The 22,049-nt window shown below is 42.3% G+C and overlaps 1 protein-coding gene across 6 annotated transcripts in view; it reads right to left on the bottom strand.

Annotated features, from left to right (window-relative positions):
* CABIN1 (calcineurin binding protein 1) overlaps positions 1 to 22,049 on the bottom strand; it is a 75,165-nt gene that overhangs the window by 40,900 nt on the left and 12,216 nt on the right. For all 6 annotated transcript variants that reach the window (XM_058158825.1, XM_058158828.1, XM_058158829.1 and 3 more), the window contains 7 exons: positions 20,465 to 20,543; positions 19,983 to 20,173; positions 19,595 to 19,744; positions 18,799 to 18,993; positions 14,995 to 15,231; positions 10,322 to 10,484; positions 9,476 to 9,597 (listed from right to left, as the gene is read on the bottom strand). In XM_058158825.1, the coding sequence (XP_058014808.1) occupies positions 9,476 to 9,597; positions 10,322 to 10,484; positions 14,995 to 15,231; positions 18,799 to 18,993; positions 19,595 to 19,744; positions 19,983 to 20,173; positions 20,465 to 20,543 (1,137 nt within the window). The remainder of the gene's footprint in view (positions 1 to 9,475; positions 9,598 to 10,321; positions 10,485 to 14,994; positions 15,232 to 18,798; positions 18,994 to 19,594; positions 19,745 to 19,982; positions 20,174 to 20,464; positions 20,544 to 22,049) is intronic.

The following is a 22,049-nucleotide window of genomic DNA, read 5'->3' as shown; positions in this document are numbered from 1 at the left end:
TTTCACCCCTGGGCTGAACACACCAGTGGCTGTCCCCGCCCCTCGCCCTCACTTCCCAGTCACTCCTCGCCTGGCAAGGGAAGGGGGGGAACGGAGATTCGCTCCATATTCCAGAGTGGGAGCTGGATCTTGCGGTTGTTTCTTCCGGCCCTTGTTGGTGCTGCTCCTGCACCTCGGTCTCTCGTGGGGCACTTGACTTCCTCTCAACCCCAAGACACTGGCTGGCCCATGAGATGACAGAGAGAAAGAGAATGAGAGAGAATGAAAGAGAGAGAGAGAGAGTGAGAAAGAGTGGGAGAGAAAAAGAAAAAGAGGGGGAGAGAGAAAGAGAGAAAGAGAGGGGGAGAGAGAGATTGAAAGAGAAAGAAAGAGACAGAGAATGAAAGCGAGAATGAGAGAGACAGAGACAGAGAATGAGAGAGAGAGAGAGAGAGAATCAGAGAATGAGAGAGAATGAGTGGGAGAGAGAAAAAGGGGGGGGAGAGAGAAAGAGTGGGAGAGAGAGAAAGAGAGAGAACTTGGTGGTCCCTGAGGTCCAAAAGGTTGGGGACCCCTGCTCCAGGAGACAAAGCCTTCATGGACAAATTCTGAAACTGATTCTGACCAAGCCCAGTTATGAACTCAAGTTAAATATGGCAATAAGGGAGCTGAAGCCAGACCGATTCCAGGCAGAGCTCCCACAGTTACCATGGCCGTTCCGCTCAGGAGTGGTGATCCAAGGATGTGACTGGGCACTGCAGTGCCACATTATCTGGGTTTTCTTTTGACTTGCAGGGTCCAGCCAAGTGGAGGGTATTTTTAAAACAATAATATATAAACTGAACAAATAGTGTTGATTTATATCAAAAGTACGCATTCTCAAACCTTTGCTTTGGTGTGAGAAAGCAAATTTAGGTATTCAGATTGGCAAAAACAGACCTCATTAACTGTCATGATATTTTCTTTTACTGACTTTAATTACTGGATTTAATACGCTGCTATTACAAGAGGATACTCAAGTATAAATATTGTTACTCGGGACTTCCAAATTATTTTTAAATACAGTTTTACTTTAAAACTATATTTTAAAAGGACCTTTATAATACTTGATTTGATTGTTCTAAAAAAATTTCTCATTTTAATTGAGCTTATGAAGTAATACTTCAAATGCTTTTTAAATGTTATTTTACATATAACCTTAAGAAAACTATGAAGCATAATAATTACTCTTAACAACAACGTAATATTCTCTTCCGAATTTATTATAAGTTATGCAAATTCATGAAAAGGAATTTTAAACTGTTCCTTCTTCATTAAAAATGAAGAGCCACAATACAGACAGTGAATTGACAAGAATGGAAAAATCTAACATCTTCCATAAATTATGGACTTATTCATGGAGGATATGAGCACGTTTCAACAAAAACATTATGAAAACTGAAAAAAAATACTATTACTGAGCTAATTCAATAGAAACTACACTTAGACGCTAAATTAGATTCCTTTATGGTTGATCTCAGTGATAAATATGACAAACTAGAGACTAAGGCAGAATAGCATAACAGCTATATCAAAGAAATTCAAACAAGATACCAAGAGTTATCCTCTGAGCAGAGAAATTAATTTTTTTTAATTAAGTAAAGAGGAATCAATAGAAATTCAAAACATTTAGAGAAGAAACTGCACATATAAGAAATGTACATGTGATATTGCATTTGTATACCTAGTAAATATTGGTGAGGAAGTAAAGGCAAGAAAGAGAAATTAAGCGGACAAATAAAGAACCTAAACTGCAGTTGAGGCAAATGTCTTCATTTTTCTTACTGTATTTTCCTCCTGTGAAACCTCTAGACTGGGATATTAAAGTCCTGAGAACTTTGGGATCATGCAATATTAGAATGACTGATTTTAGGTCAAAACATAGATTTTAGGAAGAGTAATGTTCATAAGAAATACAAAAGAAAACTTTGATGTTTTTCTTCTTAAATGCTACAGATTTTTTTAAGCAAACTATTTTTATAGAAAACCAAGCAATATCATTGAAGGACATACTGGTAATTTGCAAGAACTTGGGAAAAAGAGTTAGAATAGCCTACAAACCAATGGAATAGAAACTTAAGGAATGTCATTTCCTATGGTCTCAATATGAGATTAATTTAGCAGAAGAATTCTTTTTTATTTATATTGGATTTTTCTAAAGATATTCAAAAAAGGTTGGACGGAGGGCGGAGCTGACGTCGCGATGGTCCTACAGATGATTTTGGAGCTCCAAGATCACGGTAGATATTTTCACTGCTGGACGGTCCTTTTTGGACCTCACTGTCCCGTAGAGACAGTGATAGAGGAGAGCACATTCTGTTGATCCCAGGGACATCGCAAAGTCCCTGGTTGATCCAGTAGAAGCCCTTTTTTCCGGTGGAGTAGAGACAGCCATCAAAGCTGCTGAAGTTGGGACAGCTCCGAAACGGCAGAGAGTGAAAGAAAGCGTGTTGGCTTAGTAAGATTTTTTTTTAAAAAAACAGACTATTAGAGAGAACACCCTGAGACTAAAACAAAGTTAAAATTGATGACAGAAGAAACTAAGCAGCGGAATTAAGCCTGAGCCTAAGGTAGTTCTTCCTGCCTTTTTAATTTACGCTTCTATGTGGATATTTATGGAGGATTTTACGTTTTAGTTTGGACTAGACTGGACTGAAAACTTTCGTCTCCTTATTTTTGAATCGTTAGTGCCTTTTTAAAACAATTTTTTTCTGGTGCTACTTTTTGTCTATTTTTTTCTTTCTTTCTCTTTTTTATTTTTTATTTTTTGTGCATTGTGTATTGGATTTGGAAAGGAGGGAAAGTGGAAGAAAAGCAAGCAATATCACCATCTAGTGGACTGGAAATATTGTTTCTTTTTTTCTTTTCCTTTGATTTAAGAAAGTAACATTGTGTATATTTCAAGGACTCAGAGCCTATTTTAGATAAGATAGTGGGGAGAGCATCAAAGACGTTTTGCAAGACTGTTTATTCAGGTGCTCTTCTGGGAACTATCAGTGGCAGAAGTCTGAAATTGAAAAGGAGAAGATTGCAGTGACTCTGGAAAGAGACCTGTAAATGCTATTTGAGATTTAACAGAAGAATTTTCTCCTTTCCCTCTTTGGCCTTTTTCCTCCCCTCCCCCCACTTTTTTTTATTGGAGATTAATTGGATTAAGACATACAAGAGTTTGAAGATTTTTCCTTTTCTCCTTTTTTTTTTGGTTCTCCTCTTTTTTACTGTTACTTGGTAGAATTTCCATTCTACATATAAGTAGATTAAGGTACAGAAGAACCTGAAGACTATGTTACAATGAGCAGAAAGCTAACAACTTTTGCTTCTGCCACATCGACTCCTTCTTCTTCACCATCCGGGAGACAACGATCAATACAGACGATGTTACAACAGGAAAAAGAAAAAGAACGAGAAAAGGAAAAGGAAGTGACATTGCAGATGATCGGGCAAGGTATTCAAAAAATACAAACAAGAGTGGAGAATACAGACGAAAAGGTGGAGAACATACAACAAATGATGAAAAAATATGAGGATAGACTACAAAAAATTGAGGAAAAAGAAGAACAAAGAGACAAAAAAAATCAGGGATATTGATAGCAGATTAGATGAGGTGGAACATGATAAAAGTGGAATATTGGGATGGGAGATGGATAGAGCAGAATTTTACCTCAGATTTCAAAATATAGAAAAGAAGGGAGAAAACTTGGCAGAAAAAAATGATAGAAATTTTAGCAGAAGCATTAGAAATTAGTAGAGAGAAGATGATGGATGGCATGGATGAGATATTTCGAGTATACACAAGATATGCAATGAGAAATAAATTACCAAGAGAAGTCCACATAAGATTTACCAAAAAATCGATTAAAGCCCAAATACTGCAGATCGCAAGAGAGAGAACACTGAAATACAAGGATAAGGAAATTGTGGTTCTGAAACAAATACCGAGAAGAGTGAGAGAGATGAGAAGAGAATATCATTTTTTGACCAAAATATTACTCCAGAAAGGTGTGAGCTATAGATGGCTGATATCAGAAGGCCTGCTGTTTATATGGCAACAACAAAAATATAGAATAGATTCAATCGACAAAGCCAAAGCATTTTGTACAGAATACTTCAGAGAGAAAGAAGTGGAGATAAGAAGAGAAGATACACTGATTGAATTACAAGAAGAAGAATTATTAGCAATGATTGAAAAAGAAGAAGGTGCAGTGGGAGGTAATGTGGAAGGTAGAAAACAACGTGAACGAGATCAACTAGAGCAATAAACCCTTCTTATAAAGTATGAACATGGAAGAGAAAAAATTGATTACAATAAACATAAATGGACTTAACTCAGCCACTAAAAGAAGAAAAACATTCCATAAATTAGAGAATTTAAAATTTGATGTAATCTGCTTACAAGAAATACATATTAAAAAGCAATATGAACAATTATTGGTTCAGCCTAAATTGGGGAAAACATTTACTTCATTGCCACAATATAAGAAAAGAGGAGTAGTTTATATATAAGAGATACAATTTCAGCAGAGCAAGTTTATACAGATGAAGATGGAAGAATTTTGATGGTGGAAATAACAGATAACAATAGGAAAATACTCTTAATAGCTCCAAATGACAATCAAGAAGACTTCTACAGAAAACTACACATGAAAGTAATTGACTTGGACTATGACAATATCTGCATGATGGGAGACTTTAATGGTATTGTAGTATATAAAGAGATTGTATAATGTGTTGCTTGAAATAGATTCGGAAAAGGATTTGGTAAAGGACTGTATGATAAAATGGGCACAGAATATTCAGGAACCAATAATGTTGGAAACATGGGAGAAAATCTGGGTTAGAAATGTTAAGTTTACACAAGCACAGAATTTAAGGGAAAATTTTTATAGATGGCACTTAGATCCCAAAAAATTATCACGTATGTATCCTAATATCCAAGTGAAATGTTGGAGGTGTGATTGTGATGACGCTACATATTTTCATATTTGGTGGACTTGCAAGAAAATTAAGGTCTTTTGGATAAGAATTTGGTGGATTATTCAAAATGTACTGAAGAAGAAGATAAAGTTCCTGCCACAATTTTTCCTTTTGGGAATTATAACGGATTGTACAGGGATTGAGACTAAATTGATTCTGAATTTAATAACAGCAGCAAGACTGTTGATTGGACAATACTGGAAGAAAGAAGAGGTACCTACAATAGAAGAATGGATACTGAAAGTCATTAATTTGGCTGAGATGGCTAAAATCTCAGCTTTTTTAAAAGACAATACGCAGGAAAGATATTTAATTGAATGGAAAAAATGGATTGATTATCTACAAAACAGATATCAGATTAAGAAATATCAGATTGCCTTTGAATAATTAGAAAGTTATTTTATGTAATGGGAGGGGTTGGGAGATGAAAAGCTTTGGATGTGGTTAATTGGATTGGAAGGAAAATTTTATTCTATGTTTGGCTTATGTATAACAATACTTTGTGATTGACCGGGAAGCCGGGGGGAAGGGGTTTTGGGAGGAGGGGAAGGGGTTTTTTGGGAGGGAGGGGGGAAAAAGGGGGGGAAATGTCTTTGGTTTTTTTAAAACTCTTTCAATAAAAAAAAAAAAGGAACTGAATGACTACAGACCAGTTGCTTTAACATCTGTAGTCATGAAAACCTTTGAAAGACTAGTGCTGTTCCACTTGAAAACCATCACAGATCCACTGTTAGACCCCTTGCAATTTGCATACCGAGCAAATAGATCAACAGATGTGGCTTTTTAATATGGCTCTGTACTACATCCTACAACATCTTGAATCTCCAAAGACCTATGCAAGGGTCCTCTTCATAGAATTTAGTTCAGCATTCAAAACCAGCTACAGGTACCTGAACAGACTTGTAAGTGGATCACAAGCTTCCTAACAAACAGGAAGCAGCAGGTGAAGCTAAGCAGGATCACATCAGATACCTGTACAATTAGCACAGGGCCCCCCCCAAGGCTGTGTGCTCTCCCCCCTTCTCTTCTCTCTGTATATAAATGACTGCATCTCCAATGATCCATCTGTTAAACTACTGAAGTTCGCAGATGACACAACAGTGATCGGTCTCATTCGAGACAATGATGAATCTGCATACAGACGGGAGATCAAACGACTAGCCTCGTGGTGCGACTGAAACAATCTGGAACTGAACACACTCAAAACCGTAGAAATGGTGGTAGACTTTAGGAGAAACCTTTCCATATTTCCACCTCTCACAATACTAGGCAACACAGTATCAACAGTAGAAACCTTCAAATTTCTAGGTTCTACCATATCGCAAGATCTAAAATTATTATTATTATTATTATTTATTAGATTTTTATACCGCCCTTCTCCCGAAGGACTCAGGGCGGTGTACAGCCAAAGGTAAAAACAGAGAATACAATATAAAATTTAAAATACAAATTAAAAAACTTATTTTATAATTGGCCTAAAAAACTTTAAAATATATAAAACTAAAACCCCATTAAAATTAATATTAAAAAATTTAAAATCGATAAAATTTAAAATCGATAAAATTTAAGCCAGCCCCGCGCGAATGAAAAGATGTGTCTTCAGTTCGCGGCGGAAGGTCCGAAGGTCAGGTATTTGGCGTAAACCCGGGGGAAGCTCGTTCCAGAGTGTGGGAGCCCCCACAGAGAAGGACCTTCCCCTGGGGGCTGCCAGCCGATATTGCTTGGCGGACGGCACCCTGAGAAGTCCCTCTCTGTGAGAGCGTACGGGTCGGTGGGAGGCATGCGGTAACAGCAGGCGGTCCCGTAAGTACCTAGGCCCTAAGCCATGGAGCGCTTTGAAGGTAGTAACCAAGACCTTAAAGTGCACTCAAAAGGCCACCGGTAGCCAGTGCAGTCTGCGCAGGAGCGGTGTTACATGGGAGCTACGCGTAGCTCCCTCTATCACCCGCGCAGCTGCATTCTGGACTAACTGAAGCCTCCGAGTGCACCTCAAGGGGAGCCCCATGTAGAGAGCATTACAATAATCCAAGCGAGCGCATGAGTGACTGTGCACAAGGCATCCCGATCAAGGAAGGGGCACAACTGCCGAACCAGGCAAACCTGGTGGAAGGCCCTCCTGGAGACGGCCGTCAAATGATCTTCAAACGACAGCCGTTCATCCAGGAGGACACCTAAGTTGCGCACCCTATCCTTTGGGGCCAATAACTCGCCTCCAACAGTCAGCCGCGGCTGCAGCTGACTGAATCGGGGTGCCGGCATCCACAGCCACTCCGTCTTGGAGGGATTAAGCTTGAGCCTGTTTCTCCCCATCCAGACCCGTACGGCTTCCAAACACCGGGACAGCACTTCGACAACTTCACTGGGGTGGCCCGGGGTGGAAAAGTACAGCTGGGTGTCATCAGCGTACAGCTGGTATCTCACCCCAAAGCCACTGATGATCTCACCCAACGGCTTCATATAGATGTTGAACAGAAGGGGCGAGAGGATCGACCCCTGCGGCACCCCACAAGTGAGGCACCTCGCGGTCGACCTCTGCCCCCGTCAACACCGTCTGCGACCGCTCAGAGAGATAGGAGGAGAACCACCGATACACGGTGCCTCCCACTCCCAATCCCCCCAACCGGCGCAGCAAGATACCATGGTCGATGGTATCAAAAGCCGCTGAGAGGTCTAATAGGACCAGGGCAGAGGAGTAACCCCTGTCCCTGGCCCTCCAGAGATCATCCACCAATGCGACCAAAGCTGTCTCCGTGCTGTATCCAGGTCGGAAGCCGGACTGGAACGGGTCTAGATAGACAGCTTCATCCAGGTATTGGGGTAGCTGTCGCGCCACAGCACTCTCTACAACCTTCACAATGAAGCGAAGGTTGGAGACTGGACGATAATTACCCAAAATAGCTGGGTCCAGGGAGGGCTTCTTGAGGAGGGGCCTCACCACCGCCTCTTTCAAGGCGGCAGGGAAAACCCCTTCCAACAAAGAAGCGTTGATAATCCCCTGGAGCCAGCCTCGTGTCACCTCCTGAGTGGCCAGTACCAGCCAGGAAGGACACGGGTCCAGTAAACATGTAGTGGCGTGAAGCCTCCCCAACAACCTATCCACGTCCTCAGGAGCCACAGGGTCAAACTCATCCCAAACAGATTCGACAAGACGTGCCTCCTCTCCCTCGCTTGAATCATCCCAATTTCGGTCCAGACCATCCCGGAGCTGAGCGATTTTATCGTATAGATAACCACTAAACTCCTCGGCACATCCCTGCAGAGGGTCATCCCGCACCTCCTGATGAAGGAGGGAGTGGGTCACCCGAAACAGGGCGGCCGGGCGGTTATCTGCCGACGCAATGAGGGTGGAGGCGTAGGAGGCGTAGCCTTAAAATGGATAACTAACATCAAAAACATCATTAAAAAAGGACAACAAAGAATGTTCTTTCTGTGCCAACTCAGAAAGCTCAAACTGCCCAAGGAGCTGCTGATCCAGTTCTACAGAGGAATTATTGAGTCTGTCATTTGCACCTCTATAACTGTCTGGTTTGGTTCTGCAACCCAACAAGACAGACACAGACTTCAGAGGATAATTAAAACTGCAGAAAAAATAATTGCTACCAACCTGCCTTCCATTGAGGACCTGTATACTGCACGAATCAAGAAGAGGGCTGTGAAAATATTTACAGATCCCTCACATCCTGGACTTAAACTATTTCAACTCCTACCCTAAAAACAACGTTATAGAGCACTGCACACCAGAAAACTAGACATAAGAACAGTTTTTTCCCGAAGGCCATCACTCTGCTAAATAAATAATTCCCTCAACACTGTCAAACTATTTATTAAATCTGCACTATTAATCTTCTCATCATTCCCATCACCCATCTCCTTCCACTTATGATTATATGACTGTAACTTTGTTGCTGGTAATCCTTATGATTTATACTGATATTGTTTCCCGATTGCTTATTTGTACCCTATGATTATCATTAAGTGTTGTATCATTAAGTGTTAAATTTGTACCCTATGACCATCACTAAGTGTTGTAAGTATTGTACCTTGATGAAGGTATCTTTTCTTTTATGTACACTGAGAGCATCTGCACCAAGACAAATTCCTTGTGTGTCCAATCACACTTGGCCAATAAAACAAAAATTCTATTCTATTCTATAAATGACTAATGGATCAAACAATTGGACATATATTAGATTGGTAAAATGTGAAATTAGATAAATTATAAGTTATGAATATGATGAAAATGCAAAAAAGATTTGTAACCAACCGGCACACTGTTGTATTTGTATTGAAGATGTTTTTATGTACGTTTGTCTAAAAAATATTTTTTTTTAAAAAAAAAGGTTGGATGTCAAGCACCTGTAAACAGGGGGAAGAGATCAACTTACATTTTTGAACAATGCAAGATGCGGGACAATTACCTCATTTTATCAAGGGTGGAAATCAAAAGCGATCAATACTAAAAGAAATGGACATTTCTACTCACATAAAATTTAAGCAGAGCTCCATCTGAGTTACAGCACCAGGATCTCCTTCCAAGGTATTCATGGGCTGTGTTCAGCAGCATAAGGGAAGCGGGCAGCATAGGGGTGTCTTGAATTGGAGACACTGAGAATAAGATGAGAAATACCGTATATACTCGAGTATAAGCCGAGTTTTTCAGCACATTTTTTGTGCTGAAAACGCCTGACTTATACTCTCTATCTGACTTATACTCAAGTTTTTTTTTAAGCCTCGGCTTATACTCGAGTATATACGGCTTATACTGAGGTTTTCTTTTTCACATTTTGCGGATGAAGCCCTGCGGTGCAGTGAGAGGGCGGGCGGGGGCCGCCAGCCTTCTCAGCTGAGGGAGGAGGTTTCCCCAACCGTGGGTGCCTCATTCCACCTCACATACTCGAGTCCCCAGTTTACCCCAGTTTTTGGGGTAAAATTGGGGACCTCGGCTTATACTCGGATCGGCTTATATTCGAGTATATACGGTAAGTAGAATTCTTATCAACTTTAGAAGGATGGGTGACAAACTTCTTATTTTAATAGAGCATTTTAGGCATCTTTCTGCTCCAACAAAGTCTTTCAAAGCAAGGAACAAATCAGTCAGCCCAAAGGAATCACTCAGAATAGTCTACCAAACTGCTTGAACTTGATCTCTTTGTCCTCCTCGGCATGCAGCTGCTGCATTTTGCACTAATAGACGCCACCTTGCATCCCCTTTGGGACCCTTTGAAGAGGACAGGCATTCGGCCAGAGGACTGTAGAAGAATGGGAAGGAGGAAAAAGAGACCCTGAAGAAAAGAAAAGAAAAGAAAAGAAAAGAAGCACCAGGACTTACCTCCTTCCTGTGGATTCTGCAGCTGCTCCTCGGGTTGGCAGCAAAGGGGCTGGATGGTTTCTTCTTCATGCTGAATGATCCGATGAAGAATAATCCAGGGAAGCACTGAGGACACAAATGGCTCTTTGGGTTCCTCCTGGACTACCATGCTGGAATCAATAATCTAATCGCCAAAGAAAGAGATACAGCAAATTAAAGCCACAAAGGCAATTGAGAGTCAGTCCTCTAGTTCAGGTGCTTGAGATTCAGCTACAAGAAGAAAGTGTCACTAAAGGCATCAGGGCAACACTTCATTACTTGTCGGAATGCTTATCCCCCCCCCCTCCAAGATGTACAATCTCATGTGCTCATGGGACGGACACTTAAACGCTGTAGGAGCTCCAGGCAGGGCCAGCTAGTCAGAAAAAGCTGCAAAACTGGACTAGTGCAGAGTCTAGTACAGGCAGTCCTCAGTTAATGAGGCTGAGTGGTGTGCTGGTGTTGGTGCCGCGGCCGCAAGGTGAGGCATGTGTCGGGGCGTGGATGGCCTGGATGCAGGGGCCCTGAGGTAAGCTAGTATGTGGCGCATGGAGCAGCTCTACCCCATGCCTCGTGTCACAGCAGCGGTGTGTTGCTCGGCCTCCTGCGCCATTGTGGCCGCAAGTAAGCAGAAGTGGGCCTGTGGTCATGCAGGATTTTGCTAGATGGGGCTGCTGGAGCCGCCTCTGCAAGGCGAGGCAGTGTCGGGGCATGAGTGGCCTGGCTGCAGGGGCCCTGAGGTAAACTGGTGCAGGGTGCATGAGGCAGCTCCACCCCCTGACTTGGGGCGGCAGCACTAGCGCACCATGCAGTCTCGACTCCCCAGGCCCCCGGCGAGCAAGCACAAGAAGTGGGCCTCCTGCACAGAAAAAATAGTAATAATTTAAATATTTAATTTATGACAAAAAAGTGGATAAGGCCTTTAAAAATCATGTGCTAAGAACTGCTCTTCTGCGTGTTTGGAAAAAATACTCTTATAAAGTAAATTATAAGGTTCCTATATGGGCAAGTCCTAGACATACAATAGAGAATATAAATATAGAACAGAATCAGGAAATGATTACACATAAAGATCTTTTGTATACTGAAAGAGGTAATTTGCAATTAAAATCTCTGCACGTATTAAAAGAGGAAGGGAAAAATTATACTTGGTTTCAATATGAGCAACTACGTGCTAGATGGAAGGAAGATCAGAAAATTGGTATAGAGCAGAACGAGGGAAATTTGGTAAAGCAAATTAGAAATCAGTCTCAGGAGCATATAAAGAGATTGTATAATGTGTTACTTGAAATAGATTCTGAAAGGGACTTGGTAAAGGACTGTATGATAAAGTGGGCACAAAATTTTCAGGAGCCAATATTATTGGAAACTTGGGAAAAAATTTGGGTTAGAAATGTTAAATTCACGCGGGCACAGAATCTGAGGAAAATTTTATAAAATGTTTTATAGATGGCATTTAGATCCTAAAAAATTATCGTGTATGTATCCAGATATGCAAGCAAAATGTTGGAGATGTAATTGTGATGACGCTACATATTTTCACATTTGGTGGACTTGTAAGGATATAAAGGCCTTTTGGATAAAAATTTGGTGGATTTTACAAAATGTTTTGAAAAAGAAGATAAAGTTCCTGCCGCAATTTTTTTTGTTGGGAATTATTACGGATTGTACAGTAATTGAGACTAAATTGATTTTAAATCTAATAACAGCAGCAAGATTACTAATAGGACAATACTGGAAGAAAAAAGAAGTACCTACAATAGAAGAATGGATATTGAAGGTTGCCAATTTGGCTGAGATGGTGAAGATATCAGCCTTTTTGAAAGACAATACGCAAGAAAGATACTTAAAGGAATGGAAAAAATGGATTGACTATATTCAACGTAGATATCAGACTAAGAGTTATCAGACTGTTTTTGAATGATTATGATGTATTATTTTTGATTGTTTTCGGGGGAAGTTAGGAATTGATGATTGTAGGGGTATAATTAAGTTGGGATGAAAATTTTTTAGCATATGTTTGTTTTATTTTTAACTATACCTTGTGTTCGTTCCGGGAAGTCGGGGGGGAGGGAGGGAGGGGGGTTGTGAAGGGAGGGGGAGGGGGGGAAGGGGGAGGAAATTTTGTAAAACTTTTTGAAAAAAAAAATAGTAATAATAAAACTTCCCCCGAAAACAAGCCCTAGTGCTTATTTTGGGGCCCCGAAGAAAATGAGACCCAGTCCTATTTTCGGGAAAACATGATAGTATAGGTGGTACCAGGCTCAATAATAACTGTGAGAGGGATCTTGGGAGTCCTAGTTGACAATCACTTAAATATGAGCCAGCAGTATGTGGCAGTAGCCCAAAAAGCCAGTGCAATCTTAGGCTGCATTAAGAGAGGGATAGAATCAAGATCACGTTAAATGTTAATGCCACTTTATAAGGTCTTAGTAAGACCATACTTGGAATTCTGCATTCAGTTTTGGTCACCATGATATAAAAAAGATGTTGAGACTCTGGAAAGAGTGCAGAGAAGAGCAACTAAGATAACAAGGGTATTGGAGGCTAAAACATATGAAGTACAGGAATTGGTTATGTCTGGTCTAGTGAAAAGGACTAGGGGTGACAGAATATCCGGGTTCAGATATTTTAGGGGGCTGTCACAAAGAAGCAGTGGTCAACCTATTCTCCAAAGTACCAGAAGGTAGGACGGATGGAAACGGAAGGCAGCAATGGAAGGAAACCAATCAAGGAGAGAACCAACCTAGAACTAAAAAGAAATTTCCTAGCAAATTAGAACAATTAATCAGTGGAATGATTTGCCTCCAGAAATTGTGGGTGTTCCAACCCTGGAGGTTTTTAAGAGACTGGATAGCTGCTTGTCTGTATAGGGTTTCTTGCCTGAGCAGGGAGTTGGACTAGAAGACCTCCAAGGTCCCTTCCAACTCTGTTAGTCACACCTAGCATTGCAGTATGCCATGGTCATGTAATCAACAGCTGTGAGTTTTGCAGATGGTCTGTGAGTTTTGCAGATGGTCTGTGAGTTTTGCAGATGGTCTGTGAGTTTTGCAGATGGTCTGTGAGTTTTGCAGATGGTCTGTGAGTTTTGCAGATGGTCTGTGAGTTTTGCAGATGGTCTGTGAGTTTTGCAGACGGAGAAGCTGGCAGTAAAATTGCAACTCATGACCAATAGTGGCCATTAAGCGAGGACTACCTGTAAAAAGATGAGTTGGTTGGCTGAGCTGCCAGCCAACCAAATTGTGCTCCGAAGAACATTTTACAGGGCTCTAGTGGAAGACTTTCCCCTTTTCCCAGAGACGTGTCCCTTTTTGTGGTGGTTTTTCCCGCAATAAGTATCTGGGGGTCCAATATGAAATGTTACAAAATGTTATCACAATACATAGATATATCTCTGTAAGACTTGTGGTACTGTGAATATAAGCAAGGGTGCTTATTTTGGGGCCCAAGAAAATGAGACCCAGTCCTATTTTCGGAAAACATGATAGTATAGGTGGTACCAGGCTCAATAATAACTGTGAGAGGGATCTTGGGAGTCCTAGTTGACAATCACTTAAATATGAGCCAGCAGTATGTGGCAGTAGCCCAAAAAGCCAGTGCAATCTTAGGCTGCATTAAGAGAGGGATAGAATCAAGATCACGTTAAATGTTAATGCCACTTTATAAGGTCTTAGTAAGACCATACTTGGAATTCTGCATTCAGTTTTGGTCACCATGATATAAAAAAGATGTTGAGACTCTGGAAAGAGTGCAGAGAAGAGCAACTAAGATAACAAGGGTATTGGAGGCTAAAACATATGAAGTACAGGAATTGGTTATGTCTGGTCTAGTGAAAAGGACTAGGGGTGACAGAATATCCGGGTTCAGATATTTTAGGGGGCTGTCACAAAGAAGCAGTGGTCAACCTATTCTCCAAAGTACCAGAAGGTAGGACGGATGGAAACGGAAGGCAGCAATGGAAGGAAACCAATCAAGGAGAGAACCAACCTAGAACTAAAAAGAAATTTCCTAGCAAATTAGAACAATTAATCAGTGGAATGATTTGCCTCCAGAAATTGTGGGTGTTCCAGCCCTGGAGGTTTTTAAGAGACTGGATAGCTGCTTGTCTGTATAGGGTTTCTTGCCTGAGCAGGGAGTTGGACTAGAAGACCTCCAAGGTCCCTTCCAACTCTGTTAGTCACACCTAGCGCATATTCACAAGCATTGCAGTATGCCATGGTCATGTAATCAACAGCTGTGAGTTTTGCAGATGGTCTGTGAGTTTTGCAGACGGAGAAGCTGGCAGTAAAATTGCAACTCATGACCAATAGTGGCCATTAAGCGAGGACTACCTGTAAAAAGATGAGTTGGTTGGCTGAGCTGCCAGCCAACCAAATTGTGCTCTGAAGAACATTTTACAGGGCTCTAGTGGAAGACTTTCCCCTTTTCCCAGAGACGTGTCCCTTTTTGTGGTGGTTTTCCCCGCAATAAGTATCTGGGGGTCCAATATGAAATGTTACAAAATGTTATCACAATACATAGATATATCTCTGTAAGACTTGTGGTACTGTGAATATAAGCAAGGGTGCTTTTGTCTTTTCCCTCTTTAACTGGCTGCTGCTCCAAACAGAGCTCTTAGGGTGTAAGCTGCAGCAGCTGCCCTCCCCCCCCATTACCTGGATGAGGTTGTGACTTAATCGGGTGAGATTCGGCAAGGCAGAAACTTCGCTCAGGCTGCTGCTGTCTGCTGAGAGGGAGTGATTGATGCCCTGGAGCAGCTGAGTCACAGTGGCCACCCACTCTTCCTTGGCTGCTGCGGCTGTTGTATTGATCATCTGCTGGAAAGCTTCGTTCAAGGCCACTTCGGAACATTCCAAGCACTGTTGATAGTCCTTCAGTCGAAGGAGGGAGTCCTAGAGAATATCAGGAAGGTGGTAGAAGATAAAAAAACCCAGGGAAGAGAAGGATGAGTTGCATCAGACAGAAATGCTGCTTCCTTCACCCCAGGAGAGCAAGGCCAGAAAGGCATAAACCCTGGACCCTACAGGCATCTAAGCTGCTTCCTGCAGGTTATACATTATCCCTATCACACCCTTTCTTTTGGGGATCCGCAGTGTTATGCAAAGTATACAGACACACAGAAAAACAAGAAATATTAAATCAGGGAAAGAGAAAACGAAATACAGCAGACCTTAATTCCACTCCCAAGGTTGCTCCTGACATCTCCACTCTCTCTTCCAGATAACCAAGTGGGCAGTCAGTTTTTAGACAAATGCTTGTTCCTTGCAACTGACAACACCAATGCCCCCCACACAAAGTCTGAACACTGAGGCATCCCTTCTCCCACCTTCACCATTGTTCTCTCCAGGTACACAATGGATATTAGTTTCTTTTCCATCAGCAGGGACAGACAGACAGACAGGAATCTCCTTTCAAGCAGCCACCCATTTGAGCTGTTCTCCGACCATTCATGTCATGTGAAATAGAAATTCCCTCCAGACAATTCATTTGGAATGTTGCACAATTTTCCCCTAAATTTACCTCCAATTTGCCATTACTTTTCACCTAAACAAATGCAACTATCACCAACCTATGCCTTCTCATTTTCACATGCACCCACAAAAACCTAGAGTACACCAATTCTTTGGTCTTTGGTTATTCGGGTTTTCTCCTGTGTAAAATTGGAAGTGTCTTGGTGACGTTTCGACGAAGTCTCATTCGTCATCTTCAGGCTGGTGTTTTCAACTTCGTGCTTCTAGGAGCAATACGTGATCGCAGCTGTTTCTTCCTTTTAACTGCTAGTGGGGGTTTGAAGTGATTGGGTGGGAGCTTGGCTGTGATCTGATTGGGTGGAGGTGTGTTCTGATTGGTTGGGGCTTGGCTGTACTCTGATTGGATGGGGGATTGGTTGTGCTCTGATTGGCTGGGGTGTGTTCTGTTTGGGTGGGGCTTGGTTGTGCTCAGGTTAGTCTGAGATGCAGGGGGATTTGAGTTGGTGAGCTGCATTGTTGTTGTTTGGCTTCGCGTTCGTGGTCGTGCCATGAAGATGTGAGAAGATACAAAGAGAAGCACGAAGCCAAAGACACCAGCCTGAAGATGATGAGTGAGACCTCGTCGGAACATCGCCAAGATACTCTCAACCTTACACGGGAAAAGACCTGAAAATGCCAAGACCTACATTCCTATACCCGTGAAAACCTACGAAAACATATATATATATATATATGAATCAGCAAGATCCTCCACAAACATAACATCAAGACAGCATTCTACACAAACCAAAAAATATCCACCATCCTAAGAAACCCCAAAGACAAAATTGAGTTAGAAAATCAAGGAGTATATGAAATCCCATGCACCGCCTGCCCCACCACATACATCGGACAAACCAACAGAAGAATAAGTGCACGCATTGAAGAACACAAGAACTCAGTCAAAAAAGAGGAACCAACTTCTTCCCTGGTCCAACACCTTAAAGCCACAGAACATGATACTGCCTTTAAAAGAACCAGAACTACCCCCAAAACTGAACCTTTTAACAACAGAAAAATCAGAGAAGCCATGGAGATAGAAAAACGCCCACACAGCATGAACAAACGAGATGATACCTCCCGCCTACCAGCCATTTGGAAACCCGCCCTTATTGACAAATGAGTCCCTAACACGAGGAATGACACCAGACCCACACTCACGAGGTCCACACAGGATGTCCCCACCACATCCACCCAGAAAGCAGACCCAAACCCACACTGATCAGGAAGCGCAACCAAGGACCAGTAGCCAGACCGCAGCTGCAACATTAGCCATTTCAAACCCCTCCAATCCATACATGCAGCAGACAGACACCCACTATGAAGATGTAGCACGACCACAAACACGAAGCCAAACAACAGCAATGCAGCTCACCAGCTCAAATCCCCCTGCAACTCAGACTAATCTGAGCACAACCAAGCCCCCACCCAAACAGGACACACCCCCATCCAATCAGAGCACAAAAAAACCCCATCCAATCAGAGCACAGCCAAGCTCCCACCCAATCAGTTCAAACCCCCACCAGCAGTTAAAAAGGAAGAAACAGCTGCAATCACACATTGCTCCCAGAAGCACGAAGCTGAAGCCTGAAGATGATGAATGAGACTTCGTCGAAACGTCGCCAAGACACTTCCAATTTTACGCGGGAGAAAACCCGAATAACCAAAGACCTACATATATATAGATATAGATATAGATATAGATATATATAGAGATATATATAGATATAGATATATAGATATATGAAAATAAATAAATGTAGGTCGGCTTTGGTTATTCGGGTTTTCTCCCGCGTAAAATTGGAAGTGTGTTGGCGACGTTTTGATGGAGTCTCATTCGTCATCTTCAAGCTGGTGTTTTCAGCTTCGTGCTTCTGTAAGCAAAGCGTGGTTGGAGCTGCCATCTCTCTATAATTTGATATTTTTCTTCTAAGAATATTTGTTGAATGACTAAAATTTAGCATCCATTTAATCATGCAAGGTTTCACATCTTCAGTTTCTGAATCTTATTTCAATAATAACTTATATATAAATCCCCAAAGATGCCCTGAATTTTGTGTCATAAGCCTTTCAAGTTTGGTCAAATCTTTTGTGCCACCACCTCATTTTTGTATTTTTGTTTTAAACTATACTGAGTTGAAGATGCTGAAACCAAACTTCAACCAGTTTCTGACCATTCCACGGAGAGTTTAAAGATTTCATCAACATCATTCATTCCATGACTTTTCTTTATTCCTTTTGGGATCATTCGAAATAAAAAAAAATCCTTGATAACATATTCATTTTTACTATAGATATTCTTCCTTACCAAGAAAGATTTAATTTTTCTATCTTATTATTTTTTTTCAAATACCCTGTTTTCCCCAAAATAAGACATCCCCTGATAATAAGCCCAATTGGGCTTTTGAGCGCATGGCAATAAGTCCAAGTGCTTATTTCAGGGTTCAAAAAAATATAAGACAGGGTCTTATTTTCGGGGAAGTACGGTATATAATTATTTTTGAATAAGTCTTCATTTTTTATATAAAAAGCTTAATACTATTTTTAAACCCTGTTATTCGTTGCATTTTTCTCCAGACAGACTTATTTTGGTTAATCCCGAGTACAAACTGTTGAATATTGTATATATTCTTTATCAATTCTAAAGAATCTTTTGGATTAATGATTGTAAGAACTGTACCATTAGTATACAATTTTAATTTTGGGGCATTTGCCAGCTGGATTAGTCATATGTTACTCTCCAGCTATATCTTCTCTGCCAATTATTATATATCTGATATCCTGGCAGACATTAACTTCACTACACTCTATAAAAGGAGTGAAATAGCATTAATGCTGTGAGGTCACGTTTATCCTTCTTCAGCAATTCTTCCTCATAGCTGATAATGTTACATTCATTTTATGCTAATTTACACCAATTTACCTGAAAGAAAAAAACATCAAACTCACCTGTAGCAAGAGAAGTTGAGCTGGCCTCTCTGGAATGGAGATGGCCAACTCCAAATGCTCCGTCCTGCTGCCCCCATTGAGGCACAACGTTGGGCGGAGCAGCTGAACCACGGCTCTGTAGTCCCCAGCCTCATACAAACGCTGAAGCTCCTCCAAAGATTGGCATCTCTCCAGGGACTTCAGATTCTTATCAATCTGCAAGAATGAAACATTGGATGCGTCACACTCCAGTCTAATGTCTACCTGGGGTTAAAAAGCAACACCACTCACCACAATAACCAACCATCTGGTTATTATACCATAAGACTGTGGCTGGCGTCCCACAGATGCTGGCTCACAATCTATCTTTTAGCTCTGGAAAGCCAGCCACAGCATACAGAGAACGTCTCTTCCCTCTTTTCCTTACGTTTGATGAGCTCCGGAGAATATATAATGGAGCTCCGGAGAATATATAATGGAAAGATGACAGGCAGCTGAGATGGATAGATATTCTTAGAGCAGCGTTTTATTTTAATTTTTTAAAAGTACTGTCGTCATTTCTTAAATCCAGAAGCATAAATAAAGCATTTGAATCAAGCATCTCCTCCAACATAGAGATGGTGTTTTTAATATCAGATAAAGCCAGGACACGCCAAGCCGCAAAATGCAAGTGCAAGTGCAGAGGCTTCAGGTGAGACCCTTATGGCAAGGTAAGTCTCGATGCCTCAAAATAACCTGGAACCAGCTGCAAAAAGGGAGATGATAAGCATGGCTCGGACCCAACAAGGTGACTAAAAAGGCAACTGGGTGACGTTACCTCTTCCAAAGAAACCACAGAGTCAACATGGAGGTTGGGCAGTCTGATCACCATCCTCGTGTTGCTGTCAGGGTCGGCCTCGAGGGCGGCAGAATGCTGAAGCATCTCCGTGCAGACGTCATAGTTCTCCAGGGCCTGCTCCATTTCACCCTGCAGGAGGAACATAGCTTTCAGCTCCCTCTTCCTCCAGTACCATCATCAACCCCTAAGGCCAAGTGGGGTGCTCATAAAGCACGTACCTCAAGGGCCACTTAAGGGATGTTTACATGACACGTTTGCTCTGATCAGGCGCAAACGCCGTGAGTTCCCCCTTTCGAAACTTGTCTTGCGAGGAATATAAAACTGAGCATTGAACATTAAGAGTCTTTGGCTGCAGCAAAATACAAACCTGCAGAGCCAGAAACCGAGCTTTCAGCCAATACACTCGGACAGCAAACTGCAACCAACTTTCCTCAAAGAGGTCCCGCTGGGAAGAAGCGAACGAGAGCTGCAGCAGATCCCCCAAGAAGTGGGTGCCTGGAAAGTCTGGCCCAAATTTGCCATTCACCGAGCTGGCTGCGGGACCATTCCTGGGAGATACTGGAAGAAGCATTTTCCCTGTTTAGCCCCTTGAAACAGGAGCTGAAGCAGGGAATGCAAAGGAAGCCTCCTTCTGCAGGCAGAGACTCCCGGGGAGCTCCTTCCACTGGTCTGTGTGGCCAGTGGCAGCAGTCCCTTTCTCTGTTTCCATTCTTGTGAGCCTGGGTGAAACATGCCAAGTGTTGCCGAGCTCCCCTCCAAATCCAGCCTAGAGACCGAGCCCCTCTTTGGTAAGCAAAGAGATCCCGCCTCTAAAAGCATCTGCTGAACTTCCAGTCCTCACTCACTCACCCATGGAGCTCTTCCCTTTGGCCAGCAGCCACTGATCCAGCTGCAATTCCATGCAGGACAGACTCATCAGCATCATCTCCTGAAATATAGGCAAAGGCATGACAGAAAAAAGGGGGTGCTGGACAATCTGGTGGGCAGGGTGCTGTTGTGACCTAAGCCCAAGTAGTTATTACCAGACACAATCAGTCTTAAGCAAACATATTTTATTAGAACAGCTGAGAATTACTTCATTCTCAGCTTAGTCCAAATTAATTCCAAAACAAGTCCTTCAGAAAAAGTCCTTTGGGCTTATCACAAACCTGTATCTTCTTTAGCACCCTGCCAAAGGCCTTTCTTGGCAAAGCCCCATGAAGTTCAGAAACAAGAGATGCCAACTCGAAATACATTTAGCAACGTTGCTTTCCTACAAAGAGCCCAAGAGCCTTTGCTGCTCTTTTAAGCCTTATGGGAGGGGCCAATCATCTCCTGGCCTTGCTCCCAAGTCGTCATTTTTTTTTAAATTTGAATTTATATCCCACCCTTCTCCGAAGACTCAGGGCGGCTTACACTGTGTTAAGCAATAGTCTTCATCCATTTGTATATTATAAAAAGTCAACTTTTATTGCCAACAATCTGGGTCCTTATTTTACCTACCTTATAAAGGATGGAAGGCTGAGTCAACCTTGGGCCTGGTGGGACTTGAACTTGCAGTAATTTTTGCTTTAGCTGCTGTTGCCTTCTGGCAGCTCTTCGCATGCGTGCACTAGGAACAGGAGGAGCCTGTTCCTCTGCATCTCTGTGATCTGCCTCTGGAGGCTCCGGAGTCCACGCATCGCTGCCAGATGACCCTGGCCCCATCTCTGCCTCCGACGCAGAACCCTCATCTGGGCCTTCCCCTGACTCCAGGACAGGCCCATTGTCCTCCCCACCCTCCTCACTCTCCGACTCCACTGCTAGCTCCGCGGGCTGCTGGCGGACCACAACAGGTGGATTTTTGTCTACTCTTTTCTCCATATGCATCCAATAGTTCAAATCAGCTCTTCTAATCAGCAGCACTCCTGCTACCTGCAATGCCTGCCAAGATCTGGCTGTCGAGGCCAGGGATGAAATGTTGGACCGGATCTGCCAATCTGGTAGCAATGGTGGTGGGTGGTTCGGAGAACCGGTAGCAAAAATCCCTGGCCCCACTGCCCATGTCCACCCAATGCCCGGTCAGCCGCTTCCCCGCTTCTTTTAAAAAAATGCCTTTAAAAGGTTTTGAAATGCTTTTAAAAGAGGCTTTGACAATCCCAGCTGAGCTGCCTGATCATCAGAGCCTTTTTTTTAACTTTTAAAAGCATTTTTCTACAACTATTCCGACGAATAGGCTGGAAAAAAATGCTTTTAAAAGTAAAAAAAAAAAAAAGATTGTATACCATAGCTGATCACACACCCTCCCCCCGCACGCTATTCTACTCACCCCATGCCTCCTTTTGGCATGCACTGCCTGTGTGCACCTTGCATTTGGTGTGTGGTTCGCACTGTGCACGCGCATGCACAGCCAGCAAACCGGTAGTAAACCGGTTCAGATTTCATCACTGGTCAAGGCTCTGACTAACAAGCCCAA

The sequence above is a fragment of the Ahaetulla prasina genome, chromosome 15, assembly GCF_028640845.1.
Source record: "Ahaetulla prasina isolate Xishuangbanna chromosome 15, ASM2864084v1, whole genome shotgun sequence".
Classification (NCBI taxonomy): Eukaryota; Metazoa; Chordata; class Lepidosauria; order Squamata; family Colubridae; genus Ahaetulla; species Ahaetulla prasina.
This window is presented reverse-complemented; position numbering and strand designations above follow the sequence as displayed.